The sequence below is a fragment of the Zingiber officinale genome, chromosome 4A (genome assembly GCF_018446385.1).
Source record: "Zingiber officinale cultivar Zhangliang chromosome 4A, Zo_v1.1, whole genome shotgun sequence".
Taxonomy (NCBI): domain Eukaryota; kingdom Viridiplantae; phylum Streptophyta; class Magnoliopsida; order Zingiberales; family Zingiberaceae; genus Zingiber; species Zingiber officinale.
In genome coordinates, this window is record NC_055992.1 from 7,837,845 (window position 1) to 7,855,992 (window position 18,148).

General features: G+C 39.4%; 1 protein-coding gene across 1 annotated transcript; it reads left to right on the plus strand.

The window, feature by feature from the left end:
• The first annotated feature begins 4,209 nt into the window (after window positions 1–4,209).
• On the plus strand, window positions 4,210–7,496 carry LOC121969467 (EID1-like F-box protein 2). The gene is made up of 3 exons (XM_042519597.1): window positions 4,210–4,563; window positions 5,371–6,230; window positions 7,143–7,496. The coding sequence occupies exon 2, from the start codon at window positions 5,449–5,451 to the stop codon at window positions 6,199–6,201; it is 753 nt and encodes a 250-aa protein (XP_042375531.1). The 5' UTR covers window positions 4,210–4,563; window positions 5,371–5,448; the 3' UTR covers window positions 6,202–6,230; window positions 7,143–7,496.
• Window positions 7,497–18,148: the final 10,652 nt, after the last annotated feature.

An 18,148-nucleotide genomic window follows, 5' to 3' on the forward strand; every position in this document is an offset into this window, starting at 1 on the left:
AGTTTCCCCTGTATTTAAAAAATGACATTTAGCCCCCTATGTTTTAAAGAAAAATGTGAAAAAAATAGTAAATGATCAAAATAACTCCTTTACTATTCTAAATGTTAAAATTATTCTAACTGAAACGTCCTTATTCAATATAACCTTAGATTTTTAGACAAAAAGAAAAGTAAAAATAAAAAATCTCACATAATCATTGAAAGCTTAATCTTAACCAAACTTGATTGATATATAGGTCAAAAATTTCACTTTTTCATAAAATACTCTCACAGAATTTTTACTGGTGTATGTATAAATTTTGTGAGAGTTTTTTTAGGAACAAGTGAAATTTTTGACCTATATATAAATCAAGTTTGATTAAAATTAAGCTTTCAATGATTATGTGAGATTTTTTATTTTTTACTTTTCTTTTTGTTTAAAAATCTAAGGTTACCTTGAATAAGGATGTTTAGAATAATTTTAACATTTAGAATAGTAAAGGAGTTATTTTGGTCATTTACTATTTTTTTTTCTTTTTTTCTTTAAAACATAGAGGGCTAAGTATCATTTTTTCAATACAGGAGGGAAATTGTTTTTGGATGAAAAATAAAAAGGGCTTAAATTTATTTAGCCATAATTTTAACATTTAAATAAAAGTAAGGGTTATTTTTATCATTTATTATTTTTTCCTTTTTTCTTTAAAACATAGGGGGTTAAGTGTCATTTTTTAAATATAAGAGGACAAACTGCTTTTGGATGAAAAACACAGGAGTATTGAAAGTTATTTAGCCTTTTATAAATTTATATATTCAAACTTAATTATTTTAATCCTCTCCAATATCTCATGAAATTACACCGGCAATAAAACAAATTATTTTTAATGCATTGTAAAATGGCATTTTAGCTTAGCCACGAGAAAGAGTAATGTAGAATTGCATTTAAATTCTCACTTCCAGTAATAACTGAAAATTAGATTGGGACAAAATCTATCTCTAAATCTAAAACCTAGATCCTAAATTTTTAAAAAAAAACCAAAAAAATCTAAATTCTAAATTCTAAATTCTAAATTATGAAAAAATAAGTTAAAAAGTATAATGAGTCAATTTACCACGTGTTTAACCGGATGGACCCCATTCTATTTTTTTTTTAAAAAAAATGCTTCCATGAATTAGGTAGAATTTATATTTTAAGGGGCATTTGGTTCTTTTCTAGAAATAGGAATCAGAATGGGAATCAATGTATTGTGGAATGGGAATGGGTATGAGCATGAATATCACTCTTAAAAGCAATGTTTGGTTAGTTGCATATTTTCTATCGGAATAAATCAAAATTTCCCTTTTTACCCTTAAAGGAAAATAAGAGAAAAAATTAGATGCGAGAGAAAGATGAATGTGAGAGAAAAATATGATGAAAGAGAATGATGAGGGAGAAAGTCTGATGAGAGAAAAAGTGTGATGAGAAAGAATGAAGAGAGAGAAAGTGTGATGAGAGAAAATGAGAAAAGAGAGTGTGATAGGAGAGATCATGATGAGAGAAGATGAGAGAGAAAATATGATGTGAGAGCAAGTATGATGGGAGAGGATGAAGAGAGAGAAAATATAATGAGAAAAATGAGGGGAGACAGTGTGATGAGAGAGATTGAGGAGAGAGAAAGTATGATGAGAGCGAAAGTGTGATGAGGAAAAAAGAGAGCAATGGTGTGATGGGAGAGATTGAGGAGAGAGAAAGTATGATGAAAGAGAAAGTGTGTTGAGGAAAAAAAAAAGGGAGTGTGACAAGAGAGATTGAGGAGAGAGAAAGTGTAATGAGAGTGAAAGTGTGATAAGAAAAAAAGAGAAAAGATAGTGTAATGGGAGAGATTGAGGAGAGAGAACGTATGATGAGATAAAAAGAAGGAAGAGAGTGCGATGGAAGAGATTGAGGAGAGATAAAGTATGATGAGAGAGAAAGTGTAATGAGAAAAAAAGAGGAAAGAGAGTGTGATATGAGAGATTAAGGAGAGAGAAAGTGTGTGATAAAATGATAAGAGGGAACAAGGAGAGAGAAGTGATATGAAAGAAAAAATAAATATATTTTGATATTTGGTATTAAGGGAGAAAATTTTAATTTTAGGTCAAGGGTATTTTTGGAATAAGAGAATATTTTGATTGATGAAAATAGGGTAATGACTCATTGAAGGGGAGGTACATGGGAATTAGTTATTACCTAATTTCAAAGATTCATTCCCTTATTTGCATTCCTATTTCTATAATCCAAACATTAACAATGACAATCAATGATTCTCATTCTCATTCCCCACTCCTATTCCCCTAAACCAAACGTCCCCTTAATATATCTGTCTTACTATCTTTTTAAGAATCTTCCTTTTTTTAGTAATTAACTTTGATAAAATTTAAAATAAAAATACATTAATATCTTTTTTATTATTCATATCGAAAATTATTCTAAGATTTATTATTAATTTCCATAAATACATCAATTAATGATCTAGAGTTCAAGACTCAACCGCATAATATTATTAAGAATTTTTCTCATTAATAAATTAGAATTATAGAATTTTCTTTAGTCTCATATCTTATAATTGGAACATTGCGAGTAAAGAAGTTTCTATAAATACTTTGAGTCGACGATATTAAAAAATACACTTTTTCCAACTTTTTAGCTAAGATACTTGTGATATTAAATTAGAAGCTACTAGGATTCTTTTGCTATTATTCTTATCAGTTTAATATATGATATAAAGAATTAAATTAATTTTTTTATAAAAGAGAGTATGTTACTTGTATACATTCAAGCAGGGGCATAGTTGCCCCACCTAAATTTTTTATAGCCCTTAGAGGCCTAGGACAGTGACTAATATTTATAAAAAATTAGTCATCATACATACATTGCATGCGTAATAAAATGTATAAATGTAATAGTGCAACGACTTAGTAAGGATACATCAGACTCATGCAGTAATACAAAAAAAATCTGAGAAAAGTATGTTATCTGTCCAAAATATTTTTAGAAATTTTTCTGCTTACGGTATTATCAATTCTAAGATATAAGACTAAAAAGAATTATGACTATAATCAGAAAAAATTATTAATAAAATTTAAAATTATTTTAAGTATGAAAAAAAATCATTAATTTTATTTTATTTTGGGCTTTATCAAAATTTAAAATTAATCAGTAAAGTATAGTTCCTCAATAAAGTAGTAAGATAACTATTCAACTTTAAAAGTAATTTAAAATCCAATCTTGTTTGTTGGATATTGAAGTAAATAATAAATTGCCACCATTAAAGTAAACCCAATCTCGGGCGGACCTAGCTCGACATTTTGCGAGGCCGGTTAAGGTTCCAGCATAGATTAATCGTTGAACTGTTGGGTCCATCGGTTCGACTTTTTTTTTTTTTTAAATTTATGTTTTTATTTTTTTTAAAATTTTTTATGTATCTTAAAAATTAAATTGTTGGTGCAAAGATTCAAACTATGATCTTTTAGATTAGAAATAAGTATCCTAACCAATTACATTACAACTATTAATGTTTTGGTATGTTAATTAATTATTTAATAATTAGTTTCTTTTTTATATTATTATTTTTATTAATTAAAAAATAAATATATATTTATTAATTAATTAATCTATAATTATTTATTATATATTAATTAATTATTTAATAACTAATTAATATTTTTTACTATACACTTATTCTTCATTATCAGATAATTATATATATATATATATATAATTAAAACAATTAATTAGAGATCAATGGTTTTAAATAATTATCTCTGTCATATATCTTTGAGACGGATTAACGGAGATATTGAAATTAGTAATCATCTTTTCTCATAGTAAATTCATTGATATCAGATAATTTTTTTAAAAATAATATAATTATCCTAATGAATCGTACATGAATAATGAATAATAATTCCAAATCGTCAACTTGAACTTTTAATTAAAGGTCGTGGCTCTAAATATTCGAACCGACGATTATAAACGGGCAACACTCAAGGCTGATATTTTAAGAGAACAAGTTTTACTCGGCCTTCGGTAGTCTGTACACGTGGGAGTTCCGTCTTCGTCTGAATCCTGGATGCTGTTGGAAAAACTCAGCCGTCCTTCTATCGACCGGCTCACTCTTCCGCCTCGACCGTGAGAGGTAATTGACTAATTGAACGCGTGGCTGGCGTCTCCTGAGTGGCCAAAAATAAAGGGCGCGTGCCTTGACAATGCAGCGAATCGAGAGATTCAGTTTCCCTGCTGCCTGCTTGTCTTCTCCGTCTCACTCTCTCCGTCTCAGACAAATCGGGTGGTAAAGATCGAGCTTTTGGACGGAAATGCCCTCGGAAAAGGACTGCGTGGTGAAGAAGTGTCCGGCAAAGTAGGACGGCATCATCGTGATTTCGTGCTCCGTGAGTGGCTTTTTCTTCGCCCGTTGTTCCTTTCGTCGCCAAGCAAGCAAGCAACGATGAGATAGATCTGTCTCTCGACCTGGTGCTGTGCTCCGGCCAGGGTTCAAAGGCGACGGCTGTCCTCTTCCGAGCTTCTGTATGCAGAGCAGGGAGGATTAGGAGGGGCTTCTACGTTAGGGTTAGAGATTTTTGTTTCTGATTCTCTTGAAAACAAGTTTTTTTTCTTTCTTTTTCTTTTTGGCTATTTCGCTTGCCTTTTTGCAGCGTTGAATGTGATGCTTTTTTTATCCCCTATTTGGATTTGTTTTGCACGATTTGGGGTTGAGAATCAAGGGCCGGCTCCTCCTGGAGTATGAATGCAAAACGAATATCGCTTGGGTCGAGTAATCGTTGGATCACCCTGTGGAAAAATCGGGGGCTCGAAATCATGTAGTTGGATATTTTATCGAGTCGGATGCCTTTAGATCTTGATTTTTTGTTCGTATTGATCGTATTTTGGATTTCATTCCCATTGTTAAAAGATTTGTTTTCCTCGTGAGAACACAACCCAGGATTGAAGAGTGAATCCATGGGGATTGGTACTCGTTTATCAACCGGATGAAAGTTAATACTATTTTGGGTACTGATCTGTGTGAAAATTTCTCGAGAATTTCCAGTTTCGCTCTCATTTGTTTGTATTGTGTTTTTTCTTAGCGCTGAAACCATACCAATAACATGAACCAAGTCATGTTTTAGCTTAAAATTTTAAGGATATGGAATTGTGATATATAATAATGTTAATTTCTTAGAAATGTCAGTATGATATAATTGTTTTACCTTCTGGGTAATGTATTAATCATTTTCGATTTCATGAATTTTAGGCTAAACCTGGTTCCAATACGAGCAAACCGTAGATGAAAGAATATTACTTGAGCTTTCTATGCCTAGATCAGCAAGTTTTTCATGGCGAATTGATTTATACTTAATTCTTCTTTTTTTCTTTCAGAAAATTAAGTGGTTATTCTATTACTGAGATAAAGTCAGGCAGTTGTTTGCTAGTGAGGAACAGGAGTGTAGTTTGTACATGCTTGTTGATAAAATGTTGGTACCGAAACAATATCGTTGCACACACTCAGCTACATGCTTATGCACAAAGGGTCACTTGAGTGAGGATGCAATCTACCTTGTCTTCCAGCATCTGAACTGGAACCCAAGATTGATTGCAGTTATGTCTTGTGTTTGCAAATGGTTTGATGAAATTGCCAAGTGCATCTTCTGGAAAGAGTTTTGCCGAACAAGGGCCCCAAAAATGATGCTGGATTTGCAGTCCTGTGGAAGTCACAGTGTTGATGGAAACTGGAAAGCACTTGGAAAGCTTCTCATTCATTGTTCAGGTAGCAGCATCTGTAGTATTGCCCATGTCCCAGGTCACTTTGTTTACAGGACTAGGTTTTCTAGGACTTCAGGAAAAAGCTTTCTTCTTCCACAGTGCAAGACAGACGTCTTGTATGTGTCAGACCCTTGTGAACATCTTGATCAAGGAGATGATGGTGATGTAGGAAGCTTTCGTGGCATGTTCAAATCATTTTCCGTGTCGAAGGTAAGGAAGATGCTTATTGATAGGCAGGTCCAATTCCATCCGACACAGGTGTGCCCATATTGCAAGGCAAAATTGTGGAATATGCTGCAGGCCAATATGATACCTAGGAGTGCTTGCAACAGGTTGGGTGCTTATGATGACAGCATTGAGTGTTTTGTATGTCTCAATGGGCACATGTTAGGTGCATGCACTCTGCTACCACTATCTGACTCTGAGGGAGCATCAGATTTTGACTAATGCTCAAACATGCTCAAAATTTGTGTGAGGTTAGTTCTCTGCTTTCTGGCTGATTCCCGCAATATAGTGTTCACTGGTTGCTTATTGTTTTGAGTGGATAAATTAGTAAAATCTCAAAATTTAGTTTTAAAGCGAAAGCTTTCCTCAGGATTTGAAGAATACCCACACAAACACAATTGAATGCTCGGATACTAATTTGAGAAATGGGTGTATGTATCCTATTCTTGGTCTTTCCACTTGAAGCAGGATAATTTAGATCACAATTAAATTGTCTCTCTTCTTGTTTTTATAGTGATGCTCTTTTCTTGTCTAATGACTAGAGAAAGCATGCAGAAGGATAATCAATGGATTTCCTCTCATTTTGTCGAAATCATAAAAATACAAGAGTATATTTGGCTCTGTTAGCATAGCTATCTGTACAACTGAATTATGCAGACTGCTCAAAATCATAATTTGCAGATACCAACTTGCAATTGTAGCTCACATACATCTCTACCAGTTTTAGATTGCGGATTGTGATGAATTTGTTTTTGCTATAACAAAGTGGCATGTTGGTTGATCTTGTTGTAGTTTTTGGAGGCTATTAATTATGTATCATGAAATGATTCAGAAGTTGACTTTTTGTTGGGAGCATGCTCTCTTCCAGGCGTTCCTGTTCAATTCAGTATATTGCTGAAGATAGTCACCGTTTAGCATGAAAACAACTACTAATTTGTGTACAAACAGAAGAGGATTGATATTGCTTTTCATTATAGTAGTTGTGTCAACCCAACTCATAGCTGTCCGCTTGACCAAATGTTTTGCCTTTCTAGGATCCATCAATAACCACTCTTTTCATTTAATCTGTCGAGTATCTTATTTCATCAGAAAAATAGTTGTTTTTTTTTGGAATAATTCTTTTGCTGATCCTAGTTCAAGTCTCTCTCTGTTTATATGCACAGACTTTTCAGTCGGCGGGACTGACAAAGAAAATCGAGCAGATGATGATACGCTATCAGCAGCAATCTGGTGGGTTGCATGCCTCAAATGCGTCCTATGAGCCCAGAGATCAGAACTTGCTTGAAGAACAAGAGAAAAATTGCAGCATGAGGAAGTGAGAATGAGTATTGATCTGGAGAATCTTGTTTGAATGCTGCATCAAAATTCAAGACTAAAACTGTTTGGGAGACCAAAAGTTTGGAGTTCTTTTTATTGTTTGGAAAACCAAAATTTTTTATTATCGCTTAAATACTATGCTTCCTTGGAACGGTGATGGTCTTACAAGATTTATAACAGCTTCTATGAAGTAGATAAAACCCCCGAGTATTATACCTACAGTTATTTTTCTTAGCTATTTAACATTCAATTAAGTAAAGTTGTAGTTATTTATTGATATTTAAATTCTACCAATTTTAATGCATATGCATACATTAAAAAAAATGTTTCTTATTTATTTGCAAAATTTAGTAATGGTAAGGATTCGGATACTAATCAAAATGCTGGGAAACTCCACATGCTTGAAAAATGCCAGGCACAGTGAACAGCCAATCACGGTGGCCACTCCACCAAAGCAGCGTCAACGAAAAATATTTTGCTAAAGCAGAATGGCATTTATCCTATAGCTTCAGGAAGACAAATTATTCGATAGTCGACATTTTCCCGAGAATTCTTCCCCCCCCCCCCCCCCCCCGACCGATATTACCGGGCTGATCGACATTCCTACACAGTATGGCATTCCCTTCGAGGCTCACGTCCACGCTGAAAGAGCAAACAAGGGTGAGGTGAGGTATGTCATCCTCCACTCTTCCTTCCACTGTTATATTGTTAGCATCAGATAAAACGTCAAGCGCAGCCTGTTTCAGTTAGGTAAAAGTCAACAGAAATTTCCATATTAAATAGAAATCAAACAGAATATTAAATACGAAAGGTATCTACTCATTTTATATATATATATATATTCTACTCATTTTATTCTCATACGTTTAACTTATTAAATGGGGTTTCGTACGTGTCGTAGAATATTCAAATTATCATCTTGAATAAGTAAATGGAATAAAAATAGAAGAAGAAAGAGATTTCATTATGAATCAGACGTTAGTCCATATTAGAAGTTTTGATGTATTTTTGTTGATTTATATTGATTCACATACATTGAGGATATGAACAAATACATGGGGAGAGACTCTCTCTCACGTGTGGGTGTGCAGGGGGGTGCAAATCTAGGGCCTAAATTGCACTGAACCAAGTTGACTCGTGTGTGAGCGCGACCTGCGCACACGAATACCGGACCAGTCGGGACAAAATTTGCCCAAGTGGAACAACTAACATTTTGCCACGTAGATCTTTTGTTGCTGTGAAACTGATGCATTAAATTTGAGATTAATGCAGAATAAAACCGATCGAGTAATAACGAGTGAAACGGTGGTCGTTTCACTGCTCGGCTAATAATGACCATTAAGATCATTAACTCTTCCTCTGTCGTGCAACTCCTGCTCGGCAGAGTGCTTGTGGTAGCAATCGAGTGCCACTTAGTTCGCCGTGACCACCAGTGTTTGGTGGAGTTCACGGTTAACCGTTGTATCCTGGGAAACAGATGCCCCTTGTAAGCCTCGAAGCACAGCCGGAGGTGGGCGAATCTAGGCCTCGGTTAGCTTTCCCGGTCGGTCTCTTTATCCGCCCGATCGGCCAGTCTACTCGCCAAATCTGGGCTGTCGCTTTGCAGACCTGCCCTGTCGATCTGGTCTACCACTCTGTAGACCTGCCTTATCGATCTTGTCTGTCGCTCTGCAGACCTGCCCTGTCGATCTGGTCTGCCGCTCTGGACTGCCGCTCTACAGACTTGCCCTGCCGCTCTGGTCTGTTGCTTTAGTCTGCCGCTCTGTAGACCTGCCCTGTCGCTCTAGTCTATCGCTCTGGTCTGCCGCTCTGCAGACCTGCCCTGCCGCTCTAGTCTGTCGCTCTGCAGACTTGCCCTACCGCTCTGGTCTGTCGATCTGGTCTGCCACTCTACAGACGTACCCTGCCGCTTTGGTCTGCCGCTCTACAGACCTACCCTGCCGCTCTGCAAACTTGCCCTGCCGCTCTGGTCTGCCTGCTCGATGAATTAGTCTGATCTTCTGCACGTTACAAAAACCAGCCTCTGCTGTAGCCTGAGATTATCCGCTCAGGTCATTTCGACTATAAGTTGAATTTAATTCAATGTAGCTTAAATTCAACTAATACCCATAAATTTCTGGCAACAGATTGTTTGTATTCTACGACTGTAATTTGAATTTAATTCAGTGTAGCTTAAATTCAACTAATACCCATAAATCTTCGGCAACATATGTTGGGACCGAAAAGTAGCTAGAGGGGGGGGGGGGGGGGGGGGGGAATAGCTCGTCGCGTGCTCGTGGTCGGCGTTGCTTGTTTCTTCAGAGATGTGCAGCGGAAATGAACAAGAAACAACTCACACAACGCTAACAAGTAGATTTACTTGGTATCCACCTCCAAAGGAGGTGACTAATCCAAGGATCCACACACTCACACACCCTCCACTATGAATAACACTCCTTTATGGTAACTACCAAAGGTGGAGAAGCCTTACAATCTCTCAATACAAGAAGAAAACAAAGGGAACAACAAATACAAGAAATCTTACAGGTTTTACAGCTAAAAACCTTAACCCTAGCTTTTCCTTCTTCTTGTGTTCTCGCCTCTTGAGTTGGATGTCTCTCCAAGATCCTTCAAGAACTGGCGATCTGAACCTCAAGAGATGTTGTGGAGTCGCTGGTGAAGATCGAAGATGAATCGTGTAAGCTCTGCTGAAGTTCTCGAACGCCTGCAGCTATAAACGACGCCAACGGTCGGATCCCGATCGATTGGATTGCTCCCAATCGATCGGGGAGGCTTTGGATCGATCCACTGATCGATCCAGAACGCCTCTGTGCTCTCGGAAAATGCCTGGATCGATCCAGGGCTTATCGCGACAAGTCGCAGCTTCCCAATCGATCCACTGATCGATTGGGACCTCTGGATCGATCGACTGATCGATCCAGCAGGCTACTGTGCGCTCGCGATTGCCTCCCAATCAATCCACTGATCGATCGGGACGAAGGCTTCTCGCGGGGACACCCCAATCGATCGGTCGATCGATTGGGCTCTAGCCAATCGATCGGCTGATCGATCCAGCTGCTGATTTTTGCCCAAAACCAAGTCCCAAGCCCCCAAACCAACATCCGGTCAACCTTGACCTGTTGGTTCATCATGCCTAGCATCCGGTCACTCTTGACCTGCTAGGATCCCCACCAAGTGTCCGGTCAATTCCTTTGACCCACTTGGACTTTTCCTCATTATGCCAAGTATCCGGTCACTCCCTTGACCTACTTGGACTTGTTGGAACCCCGAGGTGTTTTGATGTGATCAAACAAGTTAAGCTAGGTCCTGCGTTGTTTAACCCTTGTGTCTAAGTGTGCAGGAACTTAGGAATACAGGAAGTCGAGCGGAAGACGCGGCTAGCGAGAAGGACGGCACGGGAGAGAGCCGACGGGCTCGGTGCGTCCGAGGGACGAGGTGTCCGCGGAAGAGTACACCGGTGGATGAGAAAAACGTGCGCGGCGTTCGAGGGACGAGAAACCGGGAAGGAAGGCTGCTCGAGGAGAAAATCGGAAGATGGGTTTGGGTGAGCCCTATTCCGGATGTCAGAGATCACCCAAGCAAGTGGAGCCGGAGCAGAAAGACTCGGACCAGAGGCGAGCTGAACCGGAGAAGAGAGCACGGACCAAAAGTCAATTGGGTTGACTTTTGGCTCCGGGGCGCTCGGAACCCTCCGGGGCGCCCGGAAGTGACTTTTTCACAGGATCGAGCTTTGACTCGATCCAACCATTGGGGGATAAATTTTATCCCCCCAGGGCGCCCGGAACCCTTCCAGGCGCCCCGACCAAGGCTATAAATATAGCCTTGGTCCAGAAGCAATTATCAATTAAGAACAACTACTTGTAATCCAGTGTTTTCATTTGTGTTATTTCTTTCTGTGCTTTCAACGCTGTAAGAGGCTACTCCGCCCAGAGGAGAATCAATTAGTGCGCCTTCTTTACCTTGGATTAGCAATCCTCTGATTGCAAACCAAGTAATTCCTCTGTGGCTATTTTCTGTTTTAATTAGTCTCTGTCTTTTTAATTACAAGTTCTTTTAAGTTAGTTGAATATCCGAGAAGGGTTTTTGGTTTTATTTTGTAGGGCAATTCACCCCTCCCCTCTTGCCGGCCTCCAAAGGGACCAACAAGTGGTATCAGAGCCAAGGCGCTTCAGGAGGACTAACCGCTGATCGAAGCAACAAAGATGGCCGGACCAAGCATTGTTCCACCAAAATTCGAGGGGAACTTCGCAGACTGGAAGCGTCGTATGGAGGTATTCCTAAAAACAGATTTTGAAATTCGGTTTATTATGAAATATGATTTTGTAGCTCCAATAGATAAAGATGGAAAAGAAAAAGAAGAGAGCGATTGGACAAAGAAGGAGCAAAATGAGTCGGTAGCAAACAGCCGTGCGGAACATCACCTGCTGAGCGTTTTACCGCCTCAAGAGGTCAACCTAATCGGAAACTATTTATCTGCTAAAGAACTTTGGGAGAAGTTCTTGGAACTCCACGAAGGCACGTCCGAAGCAAAGCTCGCTAGAAGGGACATCCTCCGCAACAAACTGATGAACATCCGTCTGGAGAAAGGTGAGAAAGTAGCCAGTCTACACGCGAAGGTAAAAGAACTAATTACTAGTCTCGAGAACCTCGGAGAAACAGTATCAAATCGGGATACAATACGCTACGCGCTCAACGCATTTTCTCGAACTCCGGAGTGGACTTCAATCATCGACGCCTACTACATCTCAAAAGACTTGGAGGTAAGTACATTAGAGGAATGTTTTTCTACCCTTGAATTACATGAAACTAGATGTGCAGAGACATCAAAGGACACAACCCAGACTATGGCGCTAAACGCAACCAACAAGGATGAACCCGAGTCAGGCACCGAGGGCGATCAAGAAGCGTACATGGTAAGAAACTTTAAAAAGTTTTTTAGATCTAATAAATTTAAAATGCAAAATAAAAAGAATCAAAAAGGTAGAAGAAAGGTGCGGTGCTACTAGTGTCAGAAGGAGAGACACCTAAGGGAAGACTGCCCAGAACTCAAAAAGGTCAAAATGAAGACACCCAAGAAACACAACCTAAAAGCAACTTGGGACGACACTTCTTCATCCGAATCAGAAGCTCAAGAATATGCTGGGATAGCGCTGATGGCAAGTTACGAAGGGCAAAGCTCATCAGAACCTAGCATCGATGAAGGGGGAGCGACCTCAGATGAAGGCAGCAAAGTAGGGGGAGATTCAGGCTTCAAGTCTGATATGGTAAGTGAGGTATGCCTCTTACCCCCTGATCAACTTTACTCTGGCATTAAGGCAATGACTAAATCCATGTATAAATTAGAAAATGAAAATATCAAATTAAAAAATGAAATTTTGGAAACGAAAAGAATTTTAGCAAAATCATGTCTTATAGAGGATTTTAATAAATTGAAAATTGAAAATTGAAAATGAAAAACTAATAGAAGAAATAGAAAGATTGAAAAAATATAAAAGTTCAAATATTTCTACTTTTAGAAATTATAGAGGTTTAAATTGGTATTATAGATTTCATCAAAGTCAAATTAGAAATATATCAAAAATCTATGTACCTAGGAAATACTTGGTTAACCCTGTAGGTAGGAACCTCTACTGGGTTTCAAAAACCTGTTTAATTTAAAATTAGACTTAGCATTTTCAGCAAGGAAATTAAACGACTAATTTCATTATGAGGCTTTGTCTAAGGAAGTGGTTGTTGCTCCAATAACCAAGAAGGCCTAGTGCCTCGCCACGACCTGGAAGCCAAGTGTCGAAATTGTTGGTGCAATTTCCAGTAGGTCAAGGTTGACCTAGTTGACCAAGTGTAAACCTTGGTCATGGTTTCGATGTTTGACAATACAAAAAGACATGTAGACATGGACAATGCAGGTGCAGTTGTCCATGCGGAGAAATACTGATCAGGGTCTGATCAGGTTGGATGAAGAAGAGTCAAGTAGGTCAAGGTTGACCGGATACTTGACTGGGAAGTCCTAACTGGGATGTTAGGCAGTTCGGAAAGTCCTGGTGAGTGAAGCCAGGCAGTCGGGAAATCCTGGTGAGTGAAGCCAGGTGAAAATCCTAGTGAGTGAAGCTAGGTGAAAGTGAAAGTCCTGGTGAGTGAAGCCAGGCAGTTGGAGAAAGTCCTGGTGAGTGAAGCCAGGCAGTCGGGAAATCCTGGTGAGTGAAGCCAGGTGAAAATCCTAGTGAGTGGAGCTAGGTGAAAGTGAAAGTCCTGGTGAGTGAAGCCAGGCAGTTGGAGAAAGTCCTGGTGAGTGAAGCTAGGCGCTTGGGAAAGACCTGGTGAGTGAAGCCAGGCAGGGGAAAGACCTAGTGAGTGAAGCTAGGCAGTTTGGAAGTCCTGGTGAGTGAAGCCAGACAAGGGAAATCCAGATGGGTCAAGGTTGACCAGACATCTGGTGAAAAGTCCAAGCAGGGAGCTTGGCACGGGAAAAGTCCAAGTATGGAGACTTGGCACGGAGAAGACCAAGTTGGAGACTTGGCACGGAAAGTCGGAGAGGGCTCGGTAGCTCGTTCTCTGGACCGGACGAAGTCGGAGAGGGCTCGGTAGCTCGTTCTCCGGACTAGGTCAAGAGAGGGCTCGGCTCGTTCTCGGGACCATTTAGGGTTTAGGGTTGGAGCTTTAAACCGGATCGGTCCGGTGACCGATCCAATGACGCTGAGTATCGATCGGTGCGTGACCGATCGATAACAAATGAAGGGTTATAAGTCATCCGATCGGTCCGAGACCGATCGAGGAGTTGAGCCAACTGGAGTGGGAACCGGATCATCGGGACCGATCAGCGGGAGTCCGATCGGTCTCCACGATCGATCGATGCAGCCACCTCTCTTACAGAGGTGGGATCGGTCCGGGAACCGATCAGATAGGCTCGATCGGTCCCAAGACCGATCAGGTGACGACCTTGAAGTCAGCCTGATCGGTCCAGAACTATCCGCTGGCTCACAACGGTCTTCATCTTCGGCTTCTTCTTCGCGGTGGATGCGGTATAAAAGAGGCCGAGGGCTTCTGAGGTGCTACTTCTTCCTTCTTCTTCCTCCTCTCGCGTAGCTGTTCTTCTGAAAGTTGTGCTCTTGAGCTTTGCTGAACTCCGAAGCTTCGTGTGAGCTTCTTCGACTGAGTTGCTTGTTGGCATTCGTCCGTGAAGTTGGTGCTTCATCCGGGACTTCAGTCGACGAGAAGGCAAGCGAGTATTTGTACATTCATTGTGTATTTTGTTCTTGCTCTTCTTTGTATTTCCATATTGCTGTTGCAAGCTATTGTAGCGAGGTTTCTCCACCCACAAGGAGTATTTATTAGCCGGTTCTCCGGGGACTCATCCACCGACGGATTGATAGGGCTCGTCTACCTTACGGACACGCCGAGGAGTAGGAGTATCACCTCCGAACCTCGTTACATCCATCGAGTTTGAGGTTTGTCTTCTTCCTTTTCCTTTCTACGGTTTCATTTCCGCTGCGCTAACCCTAATCGTAGGAAGAAACGCGAAGAATTTGGAGCGGCTATTCACAGCCCCCCCTCTCTAGCCGCGACCGTTGATCCTAACAAGTGGTATCAGAGCAAAGGTTGCTCTTCGTCGGATTAACACCCGAGGGAGCACAAGCTAGAGAATGGATCAACTTGGAGAAGACATCACGATTCCACCCTTCTACGATCGCAACGACTTCGCATATTGGAAGGTAAGAATGAAGTATTTTCTTATGACTAATCTAGTTAATTGGAGTTGTGTCCAAGTAGGTTTTACTTCTCTGGTGGATAAAGAAGGAGAACCTCTCGAGAAGAAGAAGTGGACGAAGGGACAAATCCACCAATCCATGATCAATGATGAGGTAACGAAAATTCTTGAATTTTCATTACCTAATGATATGTTGTTCAAGATAGGTGGATACAACAATGCCAAGGAATTATGGAACAACTTGGCTAAGTTCCATAAGGAGAGCTCCACTTCAAGTCATGAAGAGGAGTCAAGTGAGTCAAGTAGCTCACTTCATGGAGGTAAGGAATTAGATGTTGAGGGCTACTCAACATCTAAGGAAGAGGAGGAGGAGAGTTCTTCTTCAAGATTGGAGCAAGAAGAAGAAGCCTCTACTTCCGGAAGGGATGAAGAAGAAAGCATACAACCATCCTCAACCTTAGGTAACTCAAGCAATTTACTTTCAAGTAAATTACATATAATGTGCTTTGAGTGTAGGGAATATGGACATTACAAGAGTAAGTGTCCAAGGAGGATTAGGAAGACTCCACCGGCGCCAAAGGTCAAGAAAGCCGGAGTCCCGATACGCAAGGGTAAGGAGCACGTGGTGTGCTTCCAATGCAAGCAAAGGGGACATTATAGGAGCCAATGTCCGAGGGGGAGGCAACCTCACAAGGACAAGACACCGAGCATGTCTATAGGGGGAGCTAAGGCAAACCCTAAGGTAATCTCTAAGGCACATTCTTGCAATTCTAGTAGGATGCATGCTAGTAGCCTTATTGCTATTGTCAATAATAATAAGCATGATAACTATAGTAACCGATACACGTGCTTAGGTGCCAAACATGTTAGCCTAGATAAGGACAATACTAGAAAAACCAACCCTAGAATTAACTCATCTAAGGTTAAGGAAAACCTAGGTAGGAATCCCAAAACAACTAGACATATGCCTAGGTATACCTCAAAGAAAAATGACAAATTAAAACTTGAGGTATTAGAAAAGGAAAATCAAGTCTTGAGGTCAAGACTTGACAATTTAGAAAAGGCCCTTAAGAATTTAGAAAAGTCAACTCAAGGGTCTAAGGGTCAAAAATCAAAGCCCACTTATCATAATGTTCCATTTGATTATGGAACAAGACCTAGGGCTAGAAAGACCATCACCAAGGTCACAAGGGGAGTCACCCCTAGAATTGATCTTGATGAGTCCCAAATGACCAAGGCTTTAAAGCCTAGGAGGGTCATTAGGAGGGTTGCTAGGGAAGTCATCCCTAGTGAATATTTAGTGAACCCAATGAGCTCAAATAGGTTTTGGGTTCCTAGGAGCGTGATTTCATCACGCTAGATGGTTTAGGGTGTGCCAATCTTACTTGAATAGGTAGTTAACCTAATCATGGCAGAAGGTGGCACTTTAGGAATTTTCAAGGTGTAATCAAGCCTTGAAAATGAAATGAAAAGTTATTCCTAAGGTGATTCGGATGTGCCAATCATATTTGAGGAGTTGTCTAGAGTCAATCTAATTGGCACATAGTGATCTAAAAATCCTTAGTATATGATTTTAGGTCTAATACACTTAGGAATATGGATTTTATGGCCAAATGATCAAAAATGGCAACTAAGGCTAGAGTTAGGTATTTTCTATACCTTTACATGTTATTTGCCATATATTGTTTGTCATATGTCATGTCATGACATCATACTTAATTTATCATCATTTGAAATGTCATGATAATGCTTAAGTTATTTATATGTCATGCTCTAGTTAAGTTTCACACTTTATGCCATGACATCATGACATTGGCACATGTTTTCATTTATGATACTATTTTATGCCATGTCATCATCTTTTGCATTTAAAATCAATTAATTTGATTTAAGGACAAAAACACAATTTGATATGGAGATCAAATTGTTGTTTAGAAAATGCATGAGAACTTAGCCTAAGATGACCTAAACCCATATCTCACATCAAAATTGACTTGGATGTGTTTGATGCACCTTAGATGTGTGTGAGATATTAGGATCATGAGTTAGGATCAAGGTGCATAGTTCTTGTACCTAGATGAGCCTAATTCGAAATTGAGGATCATAGGGAAAGCTTGTGTACAAGTCATGTACATTTAGCCCTAAGATTGTGGTCCTAAATTAAATGGTTTAAAATCATTTCAAAGTTGATTTGAAAAACCTTGATGAAGCTTTTCTAGTGATAGCATTCATCATTGAGTAAGTTGATACAAAAATTGATTAACTTTGAGTTATTTCAAAATCTTTTGAACTTTGTATCAAGATTTGAAAATGAAAGTTATTTTCATAGAAAACTATTTTTTCTTTATAGTATATGTTATGAGGAATGTATCCTCAAAGTTTTACAATTTTTGGAATTTTCTGGAATTTTCTAGGAGTTTCTGAATTTCGGGAGGAAAATCAGAAATTCTGATATCAGACTTGTGGACCGATCAGAGAGGATTCTGATCGGTCAAGGAAAGTGTGGATCGGTCACTAAGACCGATCCAGGAGAGTGTGGATCGGTCTGGTGACCGATCAGAGCGTGCCAAATGCTGATTTTTCGACTGTTGACTGAAATTTCAGCTATGGAAGTTGGTAGTTTAGATTTCTAAAGGTTTGAAACTCTCCAAGACATTGTTGGTGCAATGGTCAAGGGGGAGTTGACCTTTAGGGGGAGTTTTACCTATTGGTCAAGGGGGAGTTGACCTTTAGGGGGAGTTTTTACTCCTAAAGACTTGAGTGATATGAGATTATCACTAAGTTAATTGTTGACCTTAGTATCAAGGGGGAAATTAAAAGTTGGTATCAATGAAAGGTATGGGACTTTCATTAGGAAGAAACTCTTGACCTTGATTCACTCTTTTTGATGTGTGTCAAAAAGGGGGAGAATGGAGAATGTCTAGAGAATGTTCAAGGAAGAACATTGGAGTTAGTGGAAGAGTTTGTTGATCACAACGAGTGAAGTTGTGAACAACGATAACTTACTCTTCAGGGGGAGAGTTTGTTGATGTGTGCCAATAGGGGGAGAATGAAGGGTTTAAGTTAGGCCTTCATTATCTAAGAAGGAGGTTGCCTTCTTAGAAGGAGAATGTAAGGTTATAACTTATGTTTCATTACCTAGTGGCA

Excerpts from the sequence above, each read along its gene's own strand:
- LOC121969467 (XM_042519597.1), top strand. The coding sequence starts at position 5,449 with ATGCTTGTTGATAAAATGTTGGTACCGAAACAATATCGTTGCACACAC.